General features: G+C 37.7%; 1 protein-coding gene across 13 annotated transcripts in view; it reads right to left on the bottom strand.

Annotated features, from left to right (window-relative positions):
• Nucleotides 1-21,945, bottom strand: part of PDE4D (phosphodiesterase 4D) — a 1,590,976-nt gene that overhangs the window by 231,794 nt on the left and 1,337,237 nt on the right. For 12 of the 13 annotated variants that reach the window (XM_050794364.1, XM_050794365.1, XM_050794362.1 and 9 more), the window contains one exon: nt 9,151-9,342. In XM_050794364.1, the coding sequence (XP_050650321.1) occupies nt 9,151-9,342 (192 nt within the window). Of the gene's footprint in view, nt 1-9,150; nt 9,343-21,945 lie in introns of those variants that run through there. The other variant, XM_050794374.1, reaches the window with a different exon arrangement.

The following is a 21,945-nucleotide window of genomic DNA, read 5'->3' as shown; positions in this document are numbered from 1 at the left end:
AAGAATGCATGCTCCAAACAATTTTGTTTTGTCTTATTTTCATGGCTCTACGGTGTCTTCAAATGATACTCTGGCATGGAGTAGGTGCTACTGATATTTTCTAAATGAGTAAAACAATGACAGTATTCAAAAATGCACATCAATTGATACACACCTTTATTTAGAATGTGGAAAACATGTATTGGTTATCTCCAATAGAAGTCAACTTTCTTCTTCTCAGCCTGCCACCATAGGCCCCACTGTTAAGATTTAAAGTTCAGGCTGTGCATAGGGATTCTTGCCTGTAATTTCAGCACTTTGGGAGGCCAAAGCAGGAGTACTGCTTGAGCTCAGGAATTCGAGACCAACCTGGGCAACATAGCAAGACCTCATTTCTGCTAAAAATTAAAAAAAATTAGCCGGGAGTGGGGGCATACCCCTGTGTTTGGGCTACTAGGGAGACTGAAGTGGGAGAATCACTTGAGCCCAGGAGCTCAAGGCTGCAGTGAGCTGTGATTACATTGCTGCACTCCAGCCTGGGCAACAGAGTGAGACTGTCTCAAAAAAAAAAAAAAAAAAAAAAAAAAAAAAAAAAAAACAGATTTAAAGTTCAAAATATTTCTATTTTACCATACACTGGAGCATGGTTTTGATTTTAGTCTTCTTTAATATACAGAGGGAAGAGGGTTGAGATAAAGTGAGAGTATACTAGTATACCTCTAGGTACAATATCCACAATTGGATGAACCAGTATCTCTCCCGCAGTGGCCATTTGCCTCTTAAAATTTCAAGAGGCAGGAAGAATCAGTAATTTTCAACTACGGGTCCTTCATCTAGGGACCATGTTGCATTGAGAGCACTATCCAGGTTACTGGACTAGTTTTTTTTATTTCAAAATGGTCTTCAAACTTTCCTTATTTTAGTTTATTTCACACATAATTTGCTCTTAGAGATTGCATTCTTTTGGTATGCACTGAAAAACAGGCTAATCTTCCTTGACTGAGGCCAATTCAAGTTTACTTTCTTCTGGCAGGAATTCAATGTCTCATAGGATTGTGGAATAATTGCTCTTGTTATTAAACTACCCCTTCTCCCTGCTTTTTTTTTAAAGAAAGGAGATATTATCCTTTGAAATGTATTAAATCTGAGGTACAAGCATAATTATATAATCATTATTTAGAAGTTTAAACAATTCAAAGTCACACTGTTTGTCTTATATACAGGAGTGAGAAAAACTCATTTTTCTTTAGAATTTTTTCTTTTTTCACATTTAAATGATTTACAAGTGAGTTCAGTCTTTAATCCCAGCACTTTGGGAGGCCAAGGTGGGAGGATCACTTGAGGTCAGGTCGAGACCAGCCTGGCCAACATGGTGAAACCCCATCTCTACTAAAGATACAAAAAAAATTAGCCAGGCACAGTGGCGGGCACCTGTAATCCCAGCTACTCAGGAAGCTGAGGCAGGAGAATTGCATGAACCCGGGAGGTGGAGGATGCACTGAGCTGAGACTGTGCCACTGCACTCCAACCTGAGCAACAGAGTGAGACTCTATCTCAAAACAAACAAAAAAAGTGAGGGCATATACTGAGGAACATAGTGGGTATAAAGGAAATCTAGAAAATAAAATGGTATGCTATATATTAGCACAAAGTCCTAGAGTTAGAATTGCAGCAGCCTTATCATAGAAACAATGAATTACATATATGTTTGGTCAGTTTTCACTTCTTTTTCCCTCTGCTTTAACAACTTTTTATGACTAACATTTATCCCTCCACATCTCCTAAGACTTTAGTATATATCTATTACTTTGGTAGCAATAACCAAGATATATTACTACATATAACTCAATTAATTCGTTATTTTAAAGGTTAGAGCACTGGCAATGATACTCAGAGGTGCTGACACCATCTCACTATAGTAACGCATTAAAATCAATACTTTATTCTTACCCTGTGGCATGAACAACATTACCATTTAAAATGTCTAAACATCAGGATTTCATTTTTATGATTTTTTGAAAGTATGAGATTAGGAATATAAAATGCCTATTCAGCTAATATTTTAAATCCCCCTGTTCAAGGATTGAAGAAACATGTTTAGCTAATTTACCAGACTTATTTTACAATTCATGAAACTCCTATTTTTTAAAATCAGAAATAAAACTACCTAAGTGATTGAAAAAATGGCACCAAATAAAGCAGAATTTTTAAACAAAAAGATAGTAAAAAGGTATTCTAGTAGCAGATGACTTTAGCATATTTTGCTGATAAACTTAAGATTTAATAGCTAGTATTAATGTCTGCATCAACACTCCGAATAATACTAGTAACAGTGGCCAGCACACAGCAATGGAAGAAAAAGCCTGGTCTATCTAGATCATTACCAAAATAATATCACATTTTATAATAAAAGATTTTGGCTACCTGGGATCCTAACAGAATTAAGAAGAAGATAAATTCTCTACTCTAGAGCACATCAGAACGCTCACAGCTTTGAAACTGTTATTTTTTTCCTCCTAACAAAATTCTCTCACAGAGTCTCACATAGAGATCTGATTTATCTCTAATCATTTTTTTTTTTTTTTTTCTTGAGGCAGGGTCTCACTCTGTCATCCAGGCTGGAGTACAGTGGTGGGATCATGCTTCACTACAACCTCAACATCCTGGGCTCAAGTGATCCTCCCACTTCAGCCTCCCAAGTAGCTGAGACTACAGGCGCCCACCACCATGCCCAGCTAATTTTTGTATTTTTTGTAGAGACAGGGTTTCAACATGTTGCTCAAGTTGGTCTCGAACTCCTCAGCTCAAGCCATCTGCCTGCCTGGGCCTCCCAAAGTGCTAGGATTACAGATGTGAGCCACCACACCTAGCCTGATTTAGCTCTAATTCTTCAGATATGAATAAACACCCAATCCAAGGATTTTCAAACTTTCTCAGTACGCAGTGCCCTTAATATCTCAATTTTTTAAATAACAGCAACCCGTTGGCCAAAAGAAATAACTAATAGTTCCAATTATTAAATAGTTAAGTCCAAATAATTTAATAAGGTTTTGTTCTAACAATTTAGCAGCCACTGAGCACTATGTCAATTTCTCATTTTGGAATGAGATTGGACATTGGCTCGCTTATTTTTGTTGCACATTGATTTCTGCTCAGCACTTGATTTTTATCCAACAATTGCTCAAAACCCAATTTTGCAAAGATATGGTGTCACAGAAAGGAATACCGTGGTCTTTATTGGAAACTGGGAACTATTTCAAGCTATTAGTTTTCCAGGTGGTTGACACATGTTTTTGTGTTTTTCTTGAAAATTTAAAATAACGCTTGCACCCACGTGCATTCCCTCTGCTGCCTCAGGACATGTTTTGAGAATCCTGGCCCTAGTCCCATCACTCCTACACCACAGGGTGAGGGGTGAGGATACCTCCCCAGTTGGGAACAACCCAGGAACTGGGGAAGAGATGATTTGACCATGGTAGCTTTCTTTGTGTGGTTAATGGAAGAAGGCTTTCAAGATAGCAAATTAATATGCTTTTGAAATGTTTACACTTGATCTTAGCCAAAAGGCCAAGAAGCGATGAAATGTTCATTAGTGTAATATTATCTTGCAATCTAGCTAAGAGATGACTACAAACTTTTCATGTACATCCAGTGAGAATTAGAACCTTTGTAATGCAACGTCTTTTTATTTATATTCTTCCTAGTAAGACCAGGGAAGATTAATAATCTGGAATAAAAGATACAAATAGACATAAAGCGAATTCTTCTTCCTTTTTCAAACCCAGGACTGGAAGCAATACTACCCTTATACTTAGTAGGCAAAAGAAGTAGAGAGGAGTGGCTATGACTGAAAACACACATTAGAGGCCCAAGAAGTGGTGAGGGACTTGTTAATTGCTAAAGAAATGACAGTAGTTTGAGATGGGGGGTAGGGAGAGTATTATCCACTAGCTGAGAAAATGCCCCAATGGGGCACCCCAAAGGCCTGATCAATGAAGTCTGATATATCTGTATAGTGCTTGGGGATAACTTAGCTAGATTCCCAAGTATGCCCAGGTTTTTATGGTATATCAAGTCTACTCACTTCCTCCTCACTGGCCCTCTGAATGCATTCACCCCACCCCATATTCTGTGTGTAGAAGCAATGTATATAAATGTGAGTGAAGAGACGATTGGATCATCTTTGCATCCTATGTGTTGGTGTTAATTCAACAAAGGATGGGGAATACAAGGTCAGTTATCCAGGTGAACTGAGTATTTCTTAAAACTTAAGTAGTTTGACAGGTAACTTATATTCAATAAATTCATAGTTTTGTGACTTAATTCTACTTATCTTGTCACTGCTAATTCTCCTCTTAATCTTTGAAACGTATCATATCTTTGTGTGCTTCCAAATACAGATACTATATTACTGGATGATGTGAAACAACAGAAGTGATTGTTACTCAGATGCTGAAATATTAAGATGACAAAAATATTGTCTATTTACACTGTAATTTTCATCATGTTTCTTCATGATGTCACTTGGGCAACCTTTTGTTATCTAGTTGTTTCTACTGTTACAAAAAATTTTTACTATTAATGGTAATTCAAATTTACTTTCATGTATTTATTTATTAGACTTATGCTAATACTTAACATTTTTCTTTTTCTTACTTTTCTTAAGAATTAAGTTGCTACTGCATCATCTATATTTAACAAACTGTGATGGTTTCTGAGCAGAAGTGATCAGGAACTTCTCTTCTGCCTTGTATGAGCTAATTTTTTAAGATTCTGAGTTTAGCCTAGTGCTCTATACTTGTATACATTCTCTAAGAGTTGGCTATATATTTACTTTGTACCTCTTTGAGCTTTTATTTTATTCTTAATCAAATTTTCATACTGCTATGTATTTCACTGGTTTAATGAATTTGGTCAACAGTTACTTCTGTTTCTCAGCAGTTTTTGCTGTAGTAGCATACAGTACTTTGTTTACAATGGCATTATCAAAATTATGTGCTCCTAGAAATAATCAAAATGGTTGTTTTTTTTTTTTTTTCCAAAAGATTAAGCTCACTGGACTTTGGCTTTCTAATCTGTAAAATGGCATAACAATGTCGCTATCAAAAGGACTGTGAGTATATCAAATAAGATAGCTGGTGTGAAAATACTTGGGAAAGTTGATGATATACACACACCATGTCTGTTATGATTATTATTACCACCATCTTTATCTGTTTTGCCATTTCATTGGTTTCTATTTATAGAGGACAAGATGACGATATCCTATCTACTAGAGGGGATTATTTTCCTTCTTCTCACTTTCGCAATATAGTAAATAGTTATATTTAAACTTAAAGAGTATTTAAAGGTTTTCCAAAACAGTTCAATTAAATAGATAACCACAAATCTTCATTTTAAATACCTTTTCATTAGGTACCTATCCTCATTAGGTACAGTTTGTGTTTGAAATTTCTAAGAAAATTTCTCAATAGGAAAGCTTAACTAGAACAATTAATATGAAATCATCAAGTAATTAAATATATCATAACATCATTCTCTATAAAGCACAGTTAAATTACAGACATCAGACAGTCTTCATAGCATTATTGTGAAATAGGTAAGGTAAGAAAATTAAAGTTTACACATGACCATATGAGAATTCATATTAAGAGAGGGCATAGTCCTTTATGGTGGAAGATATGTGTAGTGTCAGATTAAATGTTGAAATATTTATTCTATTTACTTTTCTTTCCGCAGAAACTTAATCTCCTTGGTAGAAAGAATGCTTTCTAGGAGTTGGTGTCAAAGGAACATCTTACTGCTCCAATGTAAATATCCAAGGAGAATGGAAAAGCTAAACATGTGAACACATTATTTTTCAGCAACATATAGAGTTGACTCATGGTCTGATTAAACTCATCTTTCTATCTGAGTCTGATCAGATAAAGAACTCTTGAGACACACAGCAAAATGAGGTTATCCTTGCAAGTTTGATTTTGAAATTTCATATTTAAATATGAAATGCTGTAAGGTTTTCATAAAATATATGTATATATTTAATATTTACTAACTGGAGTAGAATGTATGAAAGAAATGATCTATCCAAAACTCAGTTTACTACAATTTAAAAAGGTAGAACACATAACTACATAAATGGACTCCACTAACTCACTGTGAGTTTTCCTCTTTCTTTTATCAGTACCGAGGTTGACTCACCCTTGATGAAGTTGCATTAGATGACTTTCAGTTCAGTCATTTGCCTATTTAACATTGTTTATTGTTATCCATGGGGCTGGTCAGTATTCTACTCACCTCTACCCTGTTCCCTTTTATGATCTGCATAGTCGATTTTTTAAGCCTTTCCCTTTCTTCTCAAGCTGCCCCATCCCTCTCTCCTCTGGCTATTGATGGCTACACCTTCTACTTTTACATTCATTCATTTGGAGATGGAGGAGTAAAATGTTTAGAGGATTTATGGCTAATATCTCTTAACATTTTACTCCTCCATCTCTAAATTTACATTTCCCTTTTTTACTCTTCTCCTCCTCCTCCTTCTCTCTTCTTTTTCTTCTTGTCTTCTCTCTTCTTCCTTTTTTTCTTCTCTCTTCTTCTCCTTCTCTCTCTCTCTTTTTTTTCCCCAGACACAGTCTTGTCTTGCTCTGTCACCCAGGCTGGAGTGCAGTGGCATGATCATAGCTCACTGCAACCTTGAACTCCTGGGCTCAACCAATCCTCCTACCTCAGTCTCGGACTAAAGGCACATGCCACCACAGCCAGCTAATTTTTTGGATTTTTAGTAAGGACAAGGTCTCACTATGTTGCCCAGGCAGGTCTTCTTTGTCCTTCCTAAAGAATACAGTTCTGGTATTTACTACTTTTCCAAGGATAGCCTCCTTACTCTGGCTTATGATCACATTTTTGTCAGCAACTACAGCTCCATCTTTAACCCTTTTTTCCCCTTGAATTTTTAGTCTCTTTCTATCTCGTGGAGTCTTCCCTCAGCTCAAGTATCCTGAATTCATAAAAATTCTGCTTGAACCTAATTCTCTGTCAGGAAATCTTAGTTCTCTCTTCCTCCTCCACTCATCAGCCTTTTAAAGAGATGCCTGGGTTTGCTCACATTTCCACTTCAATTCATTCCTTAGCCCAGGGGCTCCTAATGCTATTACCTGAATATGACGCTCCACTCAACTGTCATTCAAAAACCTAGTAATTATAGAAGGTAACTGTTCTCATTTCTCCTGGTTCTCTGGACTGTTATTTCTGTTTGCTGTTCTAGTATTTAACTGTTGTCTTGTTTACCCTAGGCTTATCACGTACAAGCCAATTCATCACCTGTTATCTGCTGTGTTTTCTACTCGCTTCCCTTTGTCCCTCATGTCCACGTCACCAGGTACATAGTTATTCATGGTCAAAAATCAGCATTCTCTTTGATTCTCCTTCTCCACTGGCTGTTCCCCAACATACAGACATACATCACACACACACACACACACACACACACACACACACAGAACCATTCTATAAGCCTCTTGCATCTAAGCCAACTCTGCTCCACTGCCATCACTCCCTTGATCTAGGTCTTCATCATATTTAGCCTGCCTTACTTCTGTGAATTTCAACACGAAATACTTCCCTGTAGTCACTTTGCTATGCAATCATTCAACAATAGAGTAATCAAGATGCAATAAAAACAAGAATATGATCATGCCAAAACTCAGCTAAAAACCTCTGTGACTCTCAGGTCCCATAGACTATATTTGAAATTTTCTTCTCTTTTGCCAGGTTTCACTATTCACATCAAGCAGATTGTCATTCCTTAGTTCAGCCATAATTTTCCATGCCTCACATTTAGTAAATGTTGTTCCTTTAGCCCGGTATTTTCTGTACTTTTCCCTTGGGTAGAAAACTGTCCATCTCCTCTCCATGTTCCTGCAGTACATTGTAAATGCCTCAAGGATTGTGCTCACCATATTTTATAACAATGGTCTAAAATGCCAGACCTTACTGCTCCACAGATTGAGAGCTTTAAATACACCATATTTGCTCAAGAAGCATTCTCATTATGTGTGTATGAATAAATAAGTGTCATGAATTTCAAATCTAAGAAAGTGAGATAAAAATAATGTAGAAATAGGGTCACTAGGAATAGAAAGTTGTTTAGAGATGAAGAAGGGTAAACGTCAATAATACAACTGCTAAAATAGCAACCACAGTTTGTAAAAATGAGTGAAATATAATTTCATTTCTAGAACCCCATGTAGACCTACTGCAATACCCTGATGCTCTGCTAGATGGCAGGAATAACACTAGACACTCAGGGGTCCCATACAGACTAATTCTTATAAGATAAACTGCAGCCTGTTGTGAGTTTTTGAGACGGGTGTCATGAAAAGATGGTGAATGTTACTGGAAAAATGTATAGACCAAGAGAGAAAGATGAAGATCAATTCTATACAGAGGCAGATGTGCCGCAAATGATAGTATAGGTATTGAGAATAAAGACCTATGTAGAAAAACATGCACAATACCACAAGAATGAAATGCACTGAGAAAATGAGCTAGTGATGGTATATGATCTGCAAACCTGCTTGTCAGTTTTCACTGTTTTTCAAGCTTTACTATGTCTTAAATGATATTCAAGTCTCTCTAACGTTTTCTGTGCTTGCCTCTAATGATCCTTACAAATTGGCTTAATTTCCGCAAAGTTCCACAAAGATTTCTTAAATGATCCGGCAAACCAGTGCTAACATCTGTACATACATCAATTGAAATATATTCAAAATGCTATACAGTCTGGTTCACTGGACTTTTCCAATGTAGTTGAAAGCTTTTCAAATATTAGAAAATATCCATGTAGGTAGGTAGCTAAAACTCAGGTTCTACATAAATATAAGGTAGTGAGTTAAGTGTTAGTTTCCATTAAAAATTTAATTCTCAGTTTTCCTAGAAAGTGTATTTTCTGGGAAAATAAATACATGAGTGTGTGTGTGTGTGTGTTAATCAAGAGTGACAGTGCACTCAAGTTAAATCTACCATTCATTTCTAGCTTGTATAATTTTATTCATATTCTTTCTATATTGGAGAAGAGTGATATAGTTGAACAAAAGTCAATTAGTTTTATTACATCATCAGCTCTAGATATAAATTTACTTGGTTTTCTCTCTCTTTGCCTACCCTTGTACTTACATATCACTGGCAATGGAGGAGTTCCGGGACATAGACTTTGGAGAGAGGTCATAATCGCTGTCAGATCGATACAGGAAGGACTCCCGGCGTTGACTGTGGACAAAATTTGCTTGGAGAATTAGCCCAGATCCTGGGCTGGTCATGGGATCCAAGGGACTCCGTCCCGCAGATGTGCCATTGTCCACATCAAAACTGTAAAGGAAGGAGAAGGAATTATGTTGCTGTGAACATTCACATGTTCATATTTTCACAAAGCATTTAGCTTCAACTGAGGAATTGACAGTGGAATTAGCAGGAATCAAAATTACAGCTAATTTCTGCCATAAGAATATGATAATATTGAAATACATAAAAGAAAAACACATTGACTTCACATTCTTGTTTTCCTGGATACTGTTGTTAACTGACCGGATACAAGATACAGGTTTTTCCAAACTCAACTTCAGTTAAACGGGAAACGTTCTGCAAAACTTAATCTTCTAAGTACAAAATTCCTTTCGGAAAATAACAAATACACAGTAATTCGTTAAATATTTGAATTTGATTCAACAAATGCCCATTTTGTGCCTAATGCTGTTCTCCCAAACCTGGGATCCTCCCCCACACTCCTACCCTACTACATCCATCCAAGCATTAATTTCCATTGTATCCACTTCCTTCCATCCCTACTACCAATATTTTAGATTCAGGTCTCCATCAAATTTCATCTATATTATTATAACAACCTTTATATTAGTGTCTTGAATCCATTTTCCAGTGTCATTCTTCAGTTTAAAACTCTTCAGTAACTTACTGTTGCTCTCAGGATGAAGTCAAAATTTCTTTGCTAGACTGCCAGTCTAACCATCTGCTCTCAATTACAATTAGTCGCCCTCCCAGCCTCAACTTGCAGCCCTCATCCACTGGGGACTTCATGCCCAACTCATATTAAGGCACCATCTCCTTGTCACAGGCTATCACCTCCTGCTCCCCTAAATAATCAAATCTCCTTTCCCGTGCCTAATTGTCACTCAACCTTGAGACTTAGCCTGCACCTGAAAGGCTGCCCTGGTATATCAGAACTTTGTGAAAGGCCCTTTCTCTATGCTCCCAAGACACTTTCCCACTCCCTAATGACAGAATTTACAATGAATTGAAAATGTTTTTCACCCAGGAGCTCTCTACGAATGGAGACTCAGCGTATTCTTGGCTCTTTGAAAACTGTGCCCAAGTGTCTTGAGTAAATGATTAAATGAATAAAAGGCACTGTGCTCAGCAATACGTATTTCAGAGCTGGGAAAAAAATAACTACACACACAGTTCTTAACGTCATAGTCCTTATAATCTAGATAAACTTTCCACAAAGAACCTTTCTAGTGAAACATCAACCAGTATTAAAATAAAGTCAACTTTCATGTGTTCTTAGGAGAGGAGGGTGAGAGCTTATGATAGCCCAGCAGGTGTGTGGTTTTAAAGAAAAAATTGTTGAATGAATAAATAAAACGTGAATTCAAGTTTTGCTGTCATTAACATTTTCCCCATTAGAAGCTTTATCCAAACTATTAACTAGCTAAATTTAAAACATTCCTTTATTTTCTTTATTGGAGTCATTAATAAATAGAGTTGTGACTCTAAGATTGGAAGATGTTTCATGGATCACTTTGAATCTATGATCAAATAACAGTAGCTCCAAAATAATCCATCAAGTAAACAGAAGACGAAAAACTCACTATCTCGAGCAGTTGTAAATATGTTTTTCCAACTTAAAATTTTCTTAGAATTGTGTCACTTTATAGATGTATTGATTTGGTTCAGGAGGGACAATGAGAGATTATCTAGTTGAACAGACTCACTTTACAGAGGAGGATACCAGGTCCTAGAAAAGTTAATTGACCAGTCGCTGAGCTAACTGTATTATCATTGATTGTTCCTAAAGGCTTTCCAGCTATACTGCATGATTATATAAGCCACAAATATATGTGACACCCAAACAAGGGACCTCTGTTTCACCAGAATAGGATAGGCACATATGTATGTGGGACCTTGTCAATTCCCAGGAAGACTGGAAGAGGAGGATGGTCTCTAATCATTCAACAGACATACATTAGGGATCTTCAGCAAACTCTCCTTGGATATACTTAAAAAGGCATTTATTAAGCACCTACTATGAGTGCATTAAGATACAAAAATAAAGGATGAATGATTAACTCAGGCTGGGATATCTGAGAAGTTTTCATGAAGAGTAGTACTTAAGAAGGTTTTTGAAGGTATTGTATTTAGTATACAACTGGAAGACATTAAAAACTTCTGAATAGTGGGGGTTTGGCAAAGTAGATTTCTCTTCTAAGAAGACAGTCATGGCAGCTTTTCAACATGAGGAGGACCTAGTAATGTGAATACCTATAGAAATGTTTATGTTTATTTCCCTTTAATATCAAGATATTCTTTTTGCTACATTTTGAAAAAGAAAATACCCTCATACAGAAGTGTGAGTTTTGGTTTAGTCTTTTTCAATTCAATTGAATAAATACCAAATTTGTAGAAATCAGTAATACTTTTTCTTTAATTACAATTTTTCCAACTAAATTAAGCAAGTCAACTTACAGAGACACTTCACTATAAGTTTTGAAACAAATATTGCTAAATATCTTAAGTCATTTAGATATTTAAGATATTTTTAAATCTTAAAACTTTTAAGCCACAATATTACCACTAAAACCAAAACATTTATTAATAGGTCAGAAAGTGCTTGATATGAGATATTCTGGGGGCTTTAATATTTTTCTTTGTATACCATAATATAAAAATTTGTCCACTAGATGGAGATCATTTTCTTAAACAAAGAAACTCTATTTTCCACTGAAGGGTTAAATAACCTTAAAGGCCTAAATTATTTCTTAGGGACTCACGAAAATAACCCTTTAAATGGCATCCAAAAAACAAAGTTCACAATGTATACTAAGTAATTGTCAATATTGATACAATTACATTAATCTAATATCAGTATTAGCTTTACAAACATTGAGAATGAAGATCTAAAAATAATGACTGATATTTTATTGGACTTTTATTTAAAGAAAAAATACTTGAGAGGATTTAATTGAATTTCCATAACAAATCACTGACTACTTATTGTGTTGGAATAAAGTAACATGAGCATGATTAACAGTCTGAGGTTTCACTCTAAATTTTGGCACCGCAAGTATTCTCAGAATACGGTTTGTTTTGGGAAGTGAACCTAGGGTCTGAGTTCATTTGCATAATTGATTCCCATTATATTAAATGCTCTTATGATCAAAATTAGTTATCAAGAAAAGGTAATATTACTGAGAATCTCTAGTCTGAAGTATCAGCAAATGTCAGTATTAGTGAATGACTTTATAGAAAAAGAGACTTTGTATTTTGAAATATTCATTGAATAAACTTTTACATTACATCCTATGTCCTTAGATCAGCACTTTAATAAGTACAGATATACTAAACATTGTCCTTTTCTACAAAGCACTAAAGTCTAGTTAAGGTAATAGAACATCAAGCAACCAGAGAAAATAAAAGCAACAAAACAGGTGGCATCTGTATTAAATAGTATACTAAAACATGAAATTGTATTATATAGGCAATCAGACTATGTGATGTAGACAATGAATGTAAAGGGAATTTAAGAAGTTGCAGGATGTACACCTTTGAAGGAGAGTTAAAAAATGTCCAGCCAGAGTAGAGCTGGGGTTGGGTGTGGAGGCCACCCATCAAAAGTGAAGCCACAAGAACAAACCCAAGAAGGAATGAGTAAGGCATGTATATAAAACAGGACATTTAGTGTCTGGCTCAATTTGAGGCTTGGTATTAAAGAATAGTGGGGACCTATAAAAATGGCAGTTCTGTACAGTTCAACCTAACAGGTAGGGCTGGATGTGTTTATGGCAAGCTGGGTCAAGGAGTGTCAGCAGAAGTTTGTTATAAAGACTTATGTGGAAACGCACAAATCAACTTTTAACACTGAAATCTCAGGGGAGTAAGATGGGGAAGACTAGTATTTGTTGAAATAAACATATTGCTTTTGCAACAAATAAAAGGTAGAAAACAGAGTAGAGGCTGAGCACAGTAGCTCATGCCTGTAATCCCAACACTTTGGAGGCACACATGGGAGGATCACTTGAGTTCAGTAGTTCAAAGTTACAGTGACTATGATCGTGTAACTGCACTCCAATCTAGGTGACAGAGCATGACTCTGTCTCAAAAAAAAAAAAAAAAAAAAAAAAAAAAAAAAAAAAAAAAAAAAAAGAAAGAAAGCAAGAAAGACAAAAAAACAGAGTAAAGAAAAAGGAGAAAAATAAATTTTTAACTACATGAGGACCCCCAAAAAGGCTTGTTCATTAAATACTTCAAATATTAGAACTAGGGGGTTTGCCTTGAGAGAGGGAGGTTAGTTGTGGATTTTAAAAGGCAGTACATTTTTACTCGGTAGGTAGTAAGTTAACTGAGAATTAGACTACTTACTTAACTTTCTGAAAGTTAGCCTGATTAGTCAGTTTGGGCTGAAATTATAGATGGCTTCAAATAAGCCTCTTATTTTTGAAACATAATTTTATCAACAGTCCACATCGTGGTATTATGAATAAAACAAGAAGGTGATGAAGGATAAGGTAGCCCTAACCTTAGATGCTGGTATCAAAATGATCAGTTGTGAATTTTCCAAAGACATTCTTTAGAAAACACTTAGATGTGGTGAATTCTCTTTTGACTCATAGCCAATTAGATGGAGCCCAAGCAAAAACCTAGCGGAAGTTCGAAAAAGTAACTAAAGGATTGGGGAGAGTAAAAATAACCAAATTTAATGATGATGGTGGCAATAATAATAATGTTCATAATAATAAAACTTCTGGAGCACCTTCCACGTTCCAGGCACTGTGCTTTGCACATATTATCTTATTTAATCCTCAAAATAACCCTTTGAAGTAGGCACTGTATTTTCCATTTGACCATGGGGACCCTGAGGCATAGACAAACGACTCTATGTAAAGTAGTATGCTCAAGTTCATAAGTGGGTTTTAAACTCAAGCTGTCTGATTCTAACGCTGGGGAGAATAGACTCTGTTTACACCTCTGTTATGAAGTTTCCTATTAATCATTAAAAAAAAAATACAGGAACACCTTTTAGCTTCCTCACCTACATGGAACTTCTGAAAATAACATTCTGATTAACTTATAGGTGACGCATGCAAAGGCTAATTCTGAGACTAAATTTTCATATGGGGCTGGGTGTGGTGGCTCACCCCTGTAATCCCACCACTTTAGGAAGCCAAGACTGGTGAATTGCTTGAGCCCAGGAGTTCAGGGCCAGCCTGGGCAACATGGTGAAACACCATCTTTACAAAAAATTTTAAAATTACCTGGGTGTGGTGGTGCTTACCTGTAGTCCCAGTTACCCCAGAGGCAGAGGCAGGAGGATCACCTGAACTTAGGAGGTCAAGGCTGCAGTGAGCCATGATTATGTCACTGCACTCCAGCCTGGGTGACAGAGCGAGATTCTGTCTCAAAAAAAAAGTTTTCATATGACCCAACATTTTGGAATTTGCCAAATCCCCAGATTTTTCCAATTCTAAACGTAACAGTAGGGTGTAAAAAGTCTTTGCTGTAACCCATTTGGTGGGTTTCTTTACAGCATTTGAGATTTCATTTGGAATTAGGGAAGGGTCAGTGGGTCTGCAAAAGGGCTTAGCAAATGGAACTAAGTGAGGTGCTTTCTTGTTCCACATGTTTGCTTCCCTTAATGCAATTTAAGAATGCACACAATTCTTAAAACAGATAACTTTTGCCAGAAGGCAGTTTTGGAGGAGGAATGACATAGCTGTATTTGTCATTATGTATATTGTCATATACGAGGGGGCAGTAAGAGTAATGACCAGCTGGCCTGCTGTATTCAGAAGTGTTAAAGAATGTGTGTGGCTAGCACTACTCATGATCATTTACTCCACAGACCCATCCTTTTCTATGGAACCAGCCCCCTACAAGAAACAAAGAGAAATTGGACAAACTGACCAATGAACAAATACTCCAAGTTCTCCACACTGTTCCATTTCAGTGGAATTATTGGATGGTAACACAGTTTCAATCTACCTTTCCTCCACGTTCTCAACTGCTCCCATACTTTGTGTCTACTGACCTTGTAATTGTTTGTCTACTGAAGGTCATTTCTCATCTTTTCAGCCTTTTGCTAGATACTGCTTCCCTAGTTTAAATCTTTTTCAATTTATTTTTGACCATGATATGGGCCCTCTCCTGAGCCAGAGTCCTGCTACTGTGCTGAGTAAATAGCTCTCCTCATCTAGCCTAGACATTGGGACCTTATACTCAGCACTGATCCCCCAGTATGAAGCCCAAAGGGGGTGAGGCAATGAGGGCCTCAGTGGAGCAACTACTAAGGAACCCCTATCAATAGCAGCCTCCATTACCGAAGCATCTATGAAGGCAACTCACAGCGAAGATCTTGCTGAATGCCGCTGGGAACCCTGGGCCATCACTAAAGCCAGGACCATCTGAGAGCTGCCTTTTTAGCTATGTGTTAAGAACAATGGCAGATAGACCTACCAAAAATGTTCCTGTTAATATGTTTATTTAGGAGTTAGAAAACACGGGTTAAATTTGAAATCTTGGTTCAGCCACTTCCTATTTGCATGCTCTAAGGCACGTTACTGTACCTTTCTAGGCTTTCACTGCTGATAAAGATAATTACAGTACCTAGCTCTAGGGCCATTACAAGGATTAGAAGAGAAAATGTTTGGAAAGCGTTTACCACATTGCCTGGCAGCTAGTACGCTCCCATTATTTAGCAGCTATTGTTTTTCACTTTTATTACTCTTTATCTTCCGGGGGATCTTCATCTAGGTTATTCTCTTTAACTTTACTTGAACACATGACTTTGGGAAGAACCTAAAGGGAGAGATGAAAGGGGAAGAGAACTGAAGGCCAAATCACCTGAATCAGCCCTTGCAATCAATGAGGTGGCAGATGCTGGAGCCAGATTGCTCTAAAAGTTTCAGCTGCTTTTATGTCTCCACCCAACTCCATAATTCCAGTGTGCTAACATCCGGGGAGGGTGGAGACTGCTGATTTTTTTCTAGATATTCCTCACTGAGGAGAAAGAATAATTTCCTACCAGGAAGTGTGGAAGGTTTGGAGGTCCCAACAACCTAGGTGGGGCTCCAGCTGAATATAATGAGCAGAAACAGTCTGTCAGATCTCAGGTCTCCAGACACAGGGTGTAGCTTGTGGACCTCAGGTCACAATTTTACTGCTGTTTATATTCCTGCACTCCACTCTCCCCTGTGTATTGTAGTTCATGCTGTTGGCTACACATTGGAACCCATTTTGATGCTTTGCCACTCACGGGGAGGGGAGGCTTACCCTTGAGCTTAAGGGGAGAGTAACTGGAACTGGATGATTACATACATTTTTTCCCTCTTTATAATAGTAAATATTTTACCCACTGTTACCTATATCACAAGTTTATGAAACTCATTTATAATCAATGCCAGTGATACTTCTCTACTAAAAATTTCCCTGCAGGTCAAATAGCTTCTCTGGAGTAAACAAAATAATGATTTGCAAAATTCACCATTTTAATATTTACTTTTTTCTGACTATGGAGATGAGACTGTAGGAACTAGCATTTTACAGTGATATGCACAGATGGCAATCTTTCCCAATCAATCATAAAACTGCATATTAAATTTAAGTAGGATACCCTGAGAAGGCATGATATTTAGCCATTTTACAAGATTACACAGCTAAATCATACTACGCATGTTTTAGCTTGCATAATATATACATTTGCACAGAGTTAAGATATTTAAGAACAGACACATTTTACCTTTTGTTTTCACAGATGATTTTTATAAACAAAAGCCTGGGGCTGGGCATGGTGGCTCACACCTGTGATCCCAGCACTTTGGGAGGCTGAGGGGGGTGGTTTGCTTGAGCTCAGGAGTTCAAGACCAGCCTGGGCAACATGATGAAACCCTGTTTCTACAAAAAAAAAAAAAAAAAAAGCCAGGCATGATGGCACAAGCCTGTGGTGCTGAGGCAGGAGAATCACTTGAGCCCAGGAGGCTGAGGCTTCAGTGAGTCTAGATCATGCCACTGCACTCCAGCCTGGGTAACACAGTGAGACCCTGTCATATACACATACACACACACACACACACACACACAGGCACAAAGATGAAAGGTATATGCTTATTTATAAGTAAAACATTAGGTGATATCTAGAAATATATAACATACGTTTCTGGCTTGTCAGTGACACTCCCAAGTAACACAGGGCAATAAAGAGATTCAAGATGGAAATGATAGCATGAGTTTGATGTCTGGACTGTAAATGAAAGAGGATAAGCTGGACTTGCTTAGCACACTTTTGACACAATGATGTGGTAAAAGGTCAATTTTTCTGAAAAGTATTTATTAGGCCAGTGTTATGGACTGAGTCTTGTTTCCCCCAGAATTCATATGTTGAAGCCCTAACCCCCCAATGAGGTTGAGGTTGAGGTTAAATCAATCTTGTTTCCTCCAGAATTCATATGTTAAATGAGGTCATATGGATGAGGCCCTAATCCAACAGGGCGGGTGTTCGTATAAGAAAGGAGAGAGACACAAGAGCATTCTCTCTTTACCACATGAGGACAAAGTGAGAAAGCAGCCATCTGCATGTAGGAAGAGAGCCCTCAACAGGAACCAAATCAGTCAATCTTGGTCTTGGACTTCCCAGCCTCCAGAATTGTGAGAACATTTCTGTTTAGGCCAACAGTCTAGGGTACTTCATTATGCAGCCTGAGTTGACTAAGACCACCAGAAAGCCCCAACCAAAAATTGTTTTATTTGAAGTTTATACATTACTTTTTAATGATTATTTTTAAGAAAAATTTTCTTAACTGAAACTCTCCCTAAGAAATCATCTCAAATTACTGCCAAGACCAATGCTATGAAATTTTCCCCCTAATTTTTCTTCTAGGTTTACAGCTTCAGGTCTTACAATTAAGTCTTTTGAGTCAAATTTTTGTGTATCGTTTAAGATAAGGTTTAGTTTCATTCTTTTGCATGTGAATATCCAGTTTTCCCAATACCGTTTGTTCAAGACTTTTTTTTCTTCATTGTATATTCTGGGCATCCTTGTCAAAATCAGTTAACTGTGTATGTTTGGATTTATTTCTCGGTTCTATTCTGTTCTATTGGTTTTATGTCTGTCTTTATGCCAGTACCACACTGTTTTGATTACTGTCACTTAGTAATATGTTTTGCAACCAGGAAGTCTGAGATCTCCAGATTTTTTGTTCTTTTTCAAGATTGTTTTGACTATTCACAGTCTTTTGTGGTTTCTTATGAATTTGAAGATTGCTTTTCTATTTCTATAAAAAATACCATTGGGATTTTGATAGAGATTGCATTGGCCAGTGTGGACATTTTAACAATATTAAGTTTTCTAATCCATGGAAGCATCAAAGCATAAGGAAAAAAAAGTAAAAACAGGCAAGGGGGACTATATCAAAATAAAATGTTTCTGCACAGCAAGGGAGAAAACACAGTGAAAAGACAACCTATAGATTAGGAGAAAATATTTGCAAACCATATGCCTGATATGGTGTTAATATCTGCAATACATAGGAGCTCCTACAATTCAATAGCAAAACCTCCCAAAACCCAGTTGAAACCCCTCAAAATTAAAAAACCCAATGAAAGAAATGGACATTTCTCCAAAGAAGACATACAAATGGTAAACAGCTATACGAAAAGATGCTCAACATAACTAATCATTAAGGAAATGCAAAGGAAAATCACAAGATATTGCTTCACTCCTGTTGGGCTGGCCATTATCTAAAAAAAAAACTGTTGGCAAGGACATGCAGAAATTGGAATCCTTGTGCACTGATAGTGGGAATGTAAAGTGATGCCATTACTATAAAAAACAGTATGGAGGTTCTTCCAAAAATTAAAAATAGAACTACCATATGATCTACTAATCCAACTTCTGGGTATTTATCCAAAAAATTGAGATCAGCATGTCAAAGAGATATTTGCATTCCCATGTTCATTGATGTAGATTCACAATACTAAGATGTGGAAACAATCTAAATGTCCATCAATGAATGAACGGATTAAAACATGTGGTATATACATACAATGGAATGTTATATAGCCTTAAAAGAAGGATATCCTGTCATATGCTACAACATGGATGAATTTTGAGGACATTATGCCAAGTGAAATAAGTCAGTCACAGAAAGACAAATATTGCATGATCCCTCTTATATGAGGGATTTAAAGTAGTTGAACTCATAGAAGCAGGAAGTAGCATCGTAGTTTCTTGGCCTGGGGGGAGGGAGAAATGGAGAGCTGTTGTTCAATGTGTATCATTTCAATCACGCAAGATGAATAAATTCTAGAGATCTGCTGTACAACATTGTGCTAACAGCTAATAATAAGGTACTATACATTTAAAAATGTAAGAGGATAGATCTCATATTATGTGTCTTTGCTTTTACCACAATAAAGCAACTTTTACATAAAGGATCTCAAATGGCCCTAACATGAGGTTGTGGCATTTGGACTCCTGAGGCAAAGCCTGCAGTAGTAGTATGAGGTCCATATTTGCAGTAATTACCTAGAAATAATGAGCACTTCAAGTAGTAAACATATACATTCAACCAGAATATGTGCTGACAATGGGAAGTGGTAGTCATTTTTTTTGTAGTCATTGGTAGGCCTTAATTTGTCTGGTAATTTCATGCAGGTGTCAATGTGATTGAGAATAAAACAAGTAGGGATTTATTTCTTCCCTTACATCCTGTTATCATATACTGACCACTAACTAAGAGTATGGAGGGAAGAGCAGAAAAGCACATGCTCTCCAGGCCAGGCTGGACCTGAAAGTCAGTTGTAGCCCCATAGGACTAACTCAGTTTTATTTTTCTTGCACTGCTCACAGCAGGTTACTACCAATCTTTCACTTACTAAGACCACTTCTAAGATGCCGTATTTCCAAAATGCACTCTTTCTCCAAATGTGGCTTCATCAAGCTAAAGTCCAAAGAGGAGTAGTGTCTTGTTAACGAGGTGGGGCTCAAGATGGATTAAAGACCTAAATGTAAAACCTAAAGCTATAAAAACCCTGGAAGATAACCAGATAAATACCATTTTGAACACAGGAACTGGCCAAGATTTCATGATAAAAGTGCCAAAACCAATTGCAACAAAAGCAAATATTGACAAATGGACCTTAATTAAACTAAAGAGCTTCTGCACAGGAAAAACAACAACAACAACAACAACAACTATTAACAGAGAGTAAACAGATAACCTACAGAATGGGAGAAAATGCTTGTAAATTATATTACCTGACAAAGGTCTAATATCCAGAATCTACAAGGAAATTAAATAAATATTCAAGCAAAAACCAAACAGCCCCATTAAAAAGTGGGCAAAGGACATGAACACTTTTCAAAAGAAAGCATATGCTAGGACCTTGGGAGCAAGATGGCTGAATAGGAACAGCTCCAGTCTCCAACTCCCAGCACGAGCGACACAGAAGACCGGTGATTTCTGCATTTTCAGCTGAGGTACTGGGTTCATCTCACTAGGGAGTGCGGGACAGTCGGTGCTGGTCAGCTGCTGCAGCCCAACCAGCGAGAGCTGAAGCAGGGCTAGGCATCGCCTCACCTGGGAAGCGCAAGGGGGAAGTGAATCCTTTTTCCTAGCCAGGGGAACTGAGACACACAACACCTGGAAAATCGGGTAACTCCCACCCCAATACTGTGCTCTACCAAGGATCTTAGCAAACGGGCACACCAGGAGATGATATCCCACACCTGGCCGGGAGGGTCCACACCCACGGAGCCTCCCTCATTGCTAGTATAGCAGTCTGTGATCTCCCGGCAAGGCAGCAGTGAGGCTGGGGGAGGGGCGCCTGCCATTGCTGAGGCTTAAGTAGACAAACAAAGCAGCTGGGAAGCTCTAACTGGGTGGAGCTCACAGCAGCTCAAGGAGTCCTGCCTGTCTCTGTAGACTCCACCTCTGGGGACAGGGCACAGCTAAACAACAACAACAACAACAACAAAAAGCAGCTGAAATCTCTGCAGACGCATACGAGTCTGTCTGACAGCTTTGAAGAGAGCAGTGGATCTCCCAACACGGAGGTTGAGATCTGAGAACGGACAGACTGCCTGCTCAAGTGGGTCCCTGACCCCTGAGTAGCCTAACTGGGAGACATCCCCCACTAGGGGCAGACCGACACCCCACACCTCACACGGTGAAGTACACCCCTGAGAGGAAGCTTCCAAAGCAAGAATCAGACAGGTACACTCGCTGTTCAGAAATATTCTATCTTCTGCAGCCTCTGCTGCTGATACCCAGGCAAACAGGGTCTGGAGTGGACCTCAAGCAATCTCCAACAGACCTACAGCTGAGGGTCCTGAATGTTAGAAGGAAAACTAACAAACAGGAAGGACACCCACACCAAAACCCCATCAGTACATCACCATCATCAAAGACCAGAGGCAGATAAAACCACAAAGATGGGGAAAAAGCAGGGCAGAAAAGCTGGAAATTCAAAAAATAAGAGCGCATCGCCCCCTGCAAAGGAACACAGCTCATCGCCAGCAACGGATCAAAGCTGGACTGAGAATGACTTTGACGAGATGAGAGAAGAAGGCTCCAGTCCATCAAAGTTCTCAGAGCTAAAGAACAAATTACGTAACCAGCGCAAAGAAACTAAAAATCTTGAAAAAAGAGTGGAAGAATTGATAACTAGAATAATTAATGTAGAGAA

Source organism: Macaca thibetana, chromosome 6, assembly GCF_024542745.1.
Source record: "Macaca thibetana thibetana isolate TM-01 chromosome 6, ASM2454274v1, whole genome shotgun sequence".
Taxonomy (NCBI): domain Eukaryota; kingdom Metazoa; phylum Chordata; class Mammalia; order Primates; family Cercopithecidae; genus Macaca; species Macaca thibetana.
The sequence above is the reverse complement of the archived record's forward strand: the minus strand, read 5'-3'. Positions and strand labels throughout refer to the sequence as shown.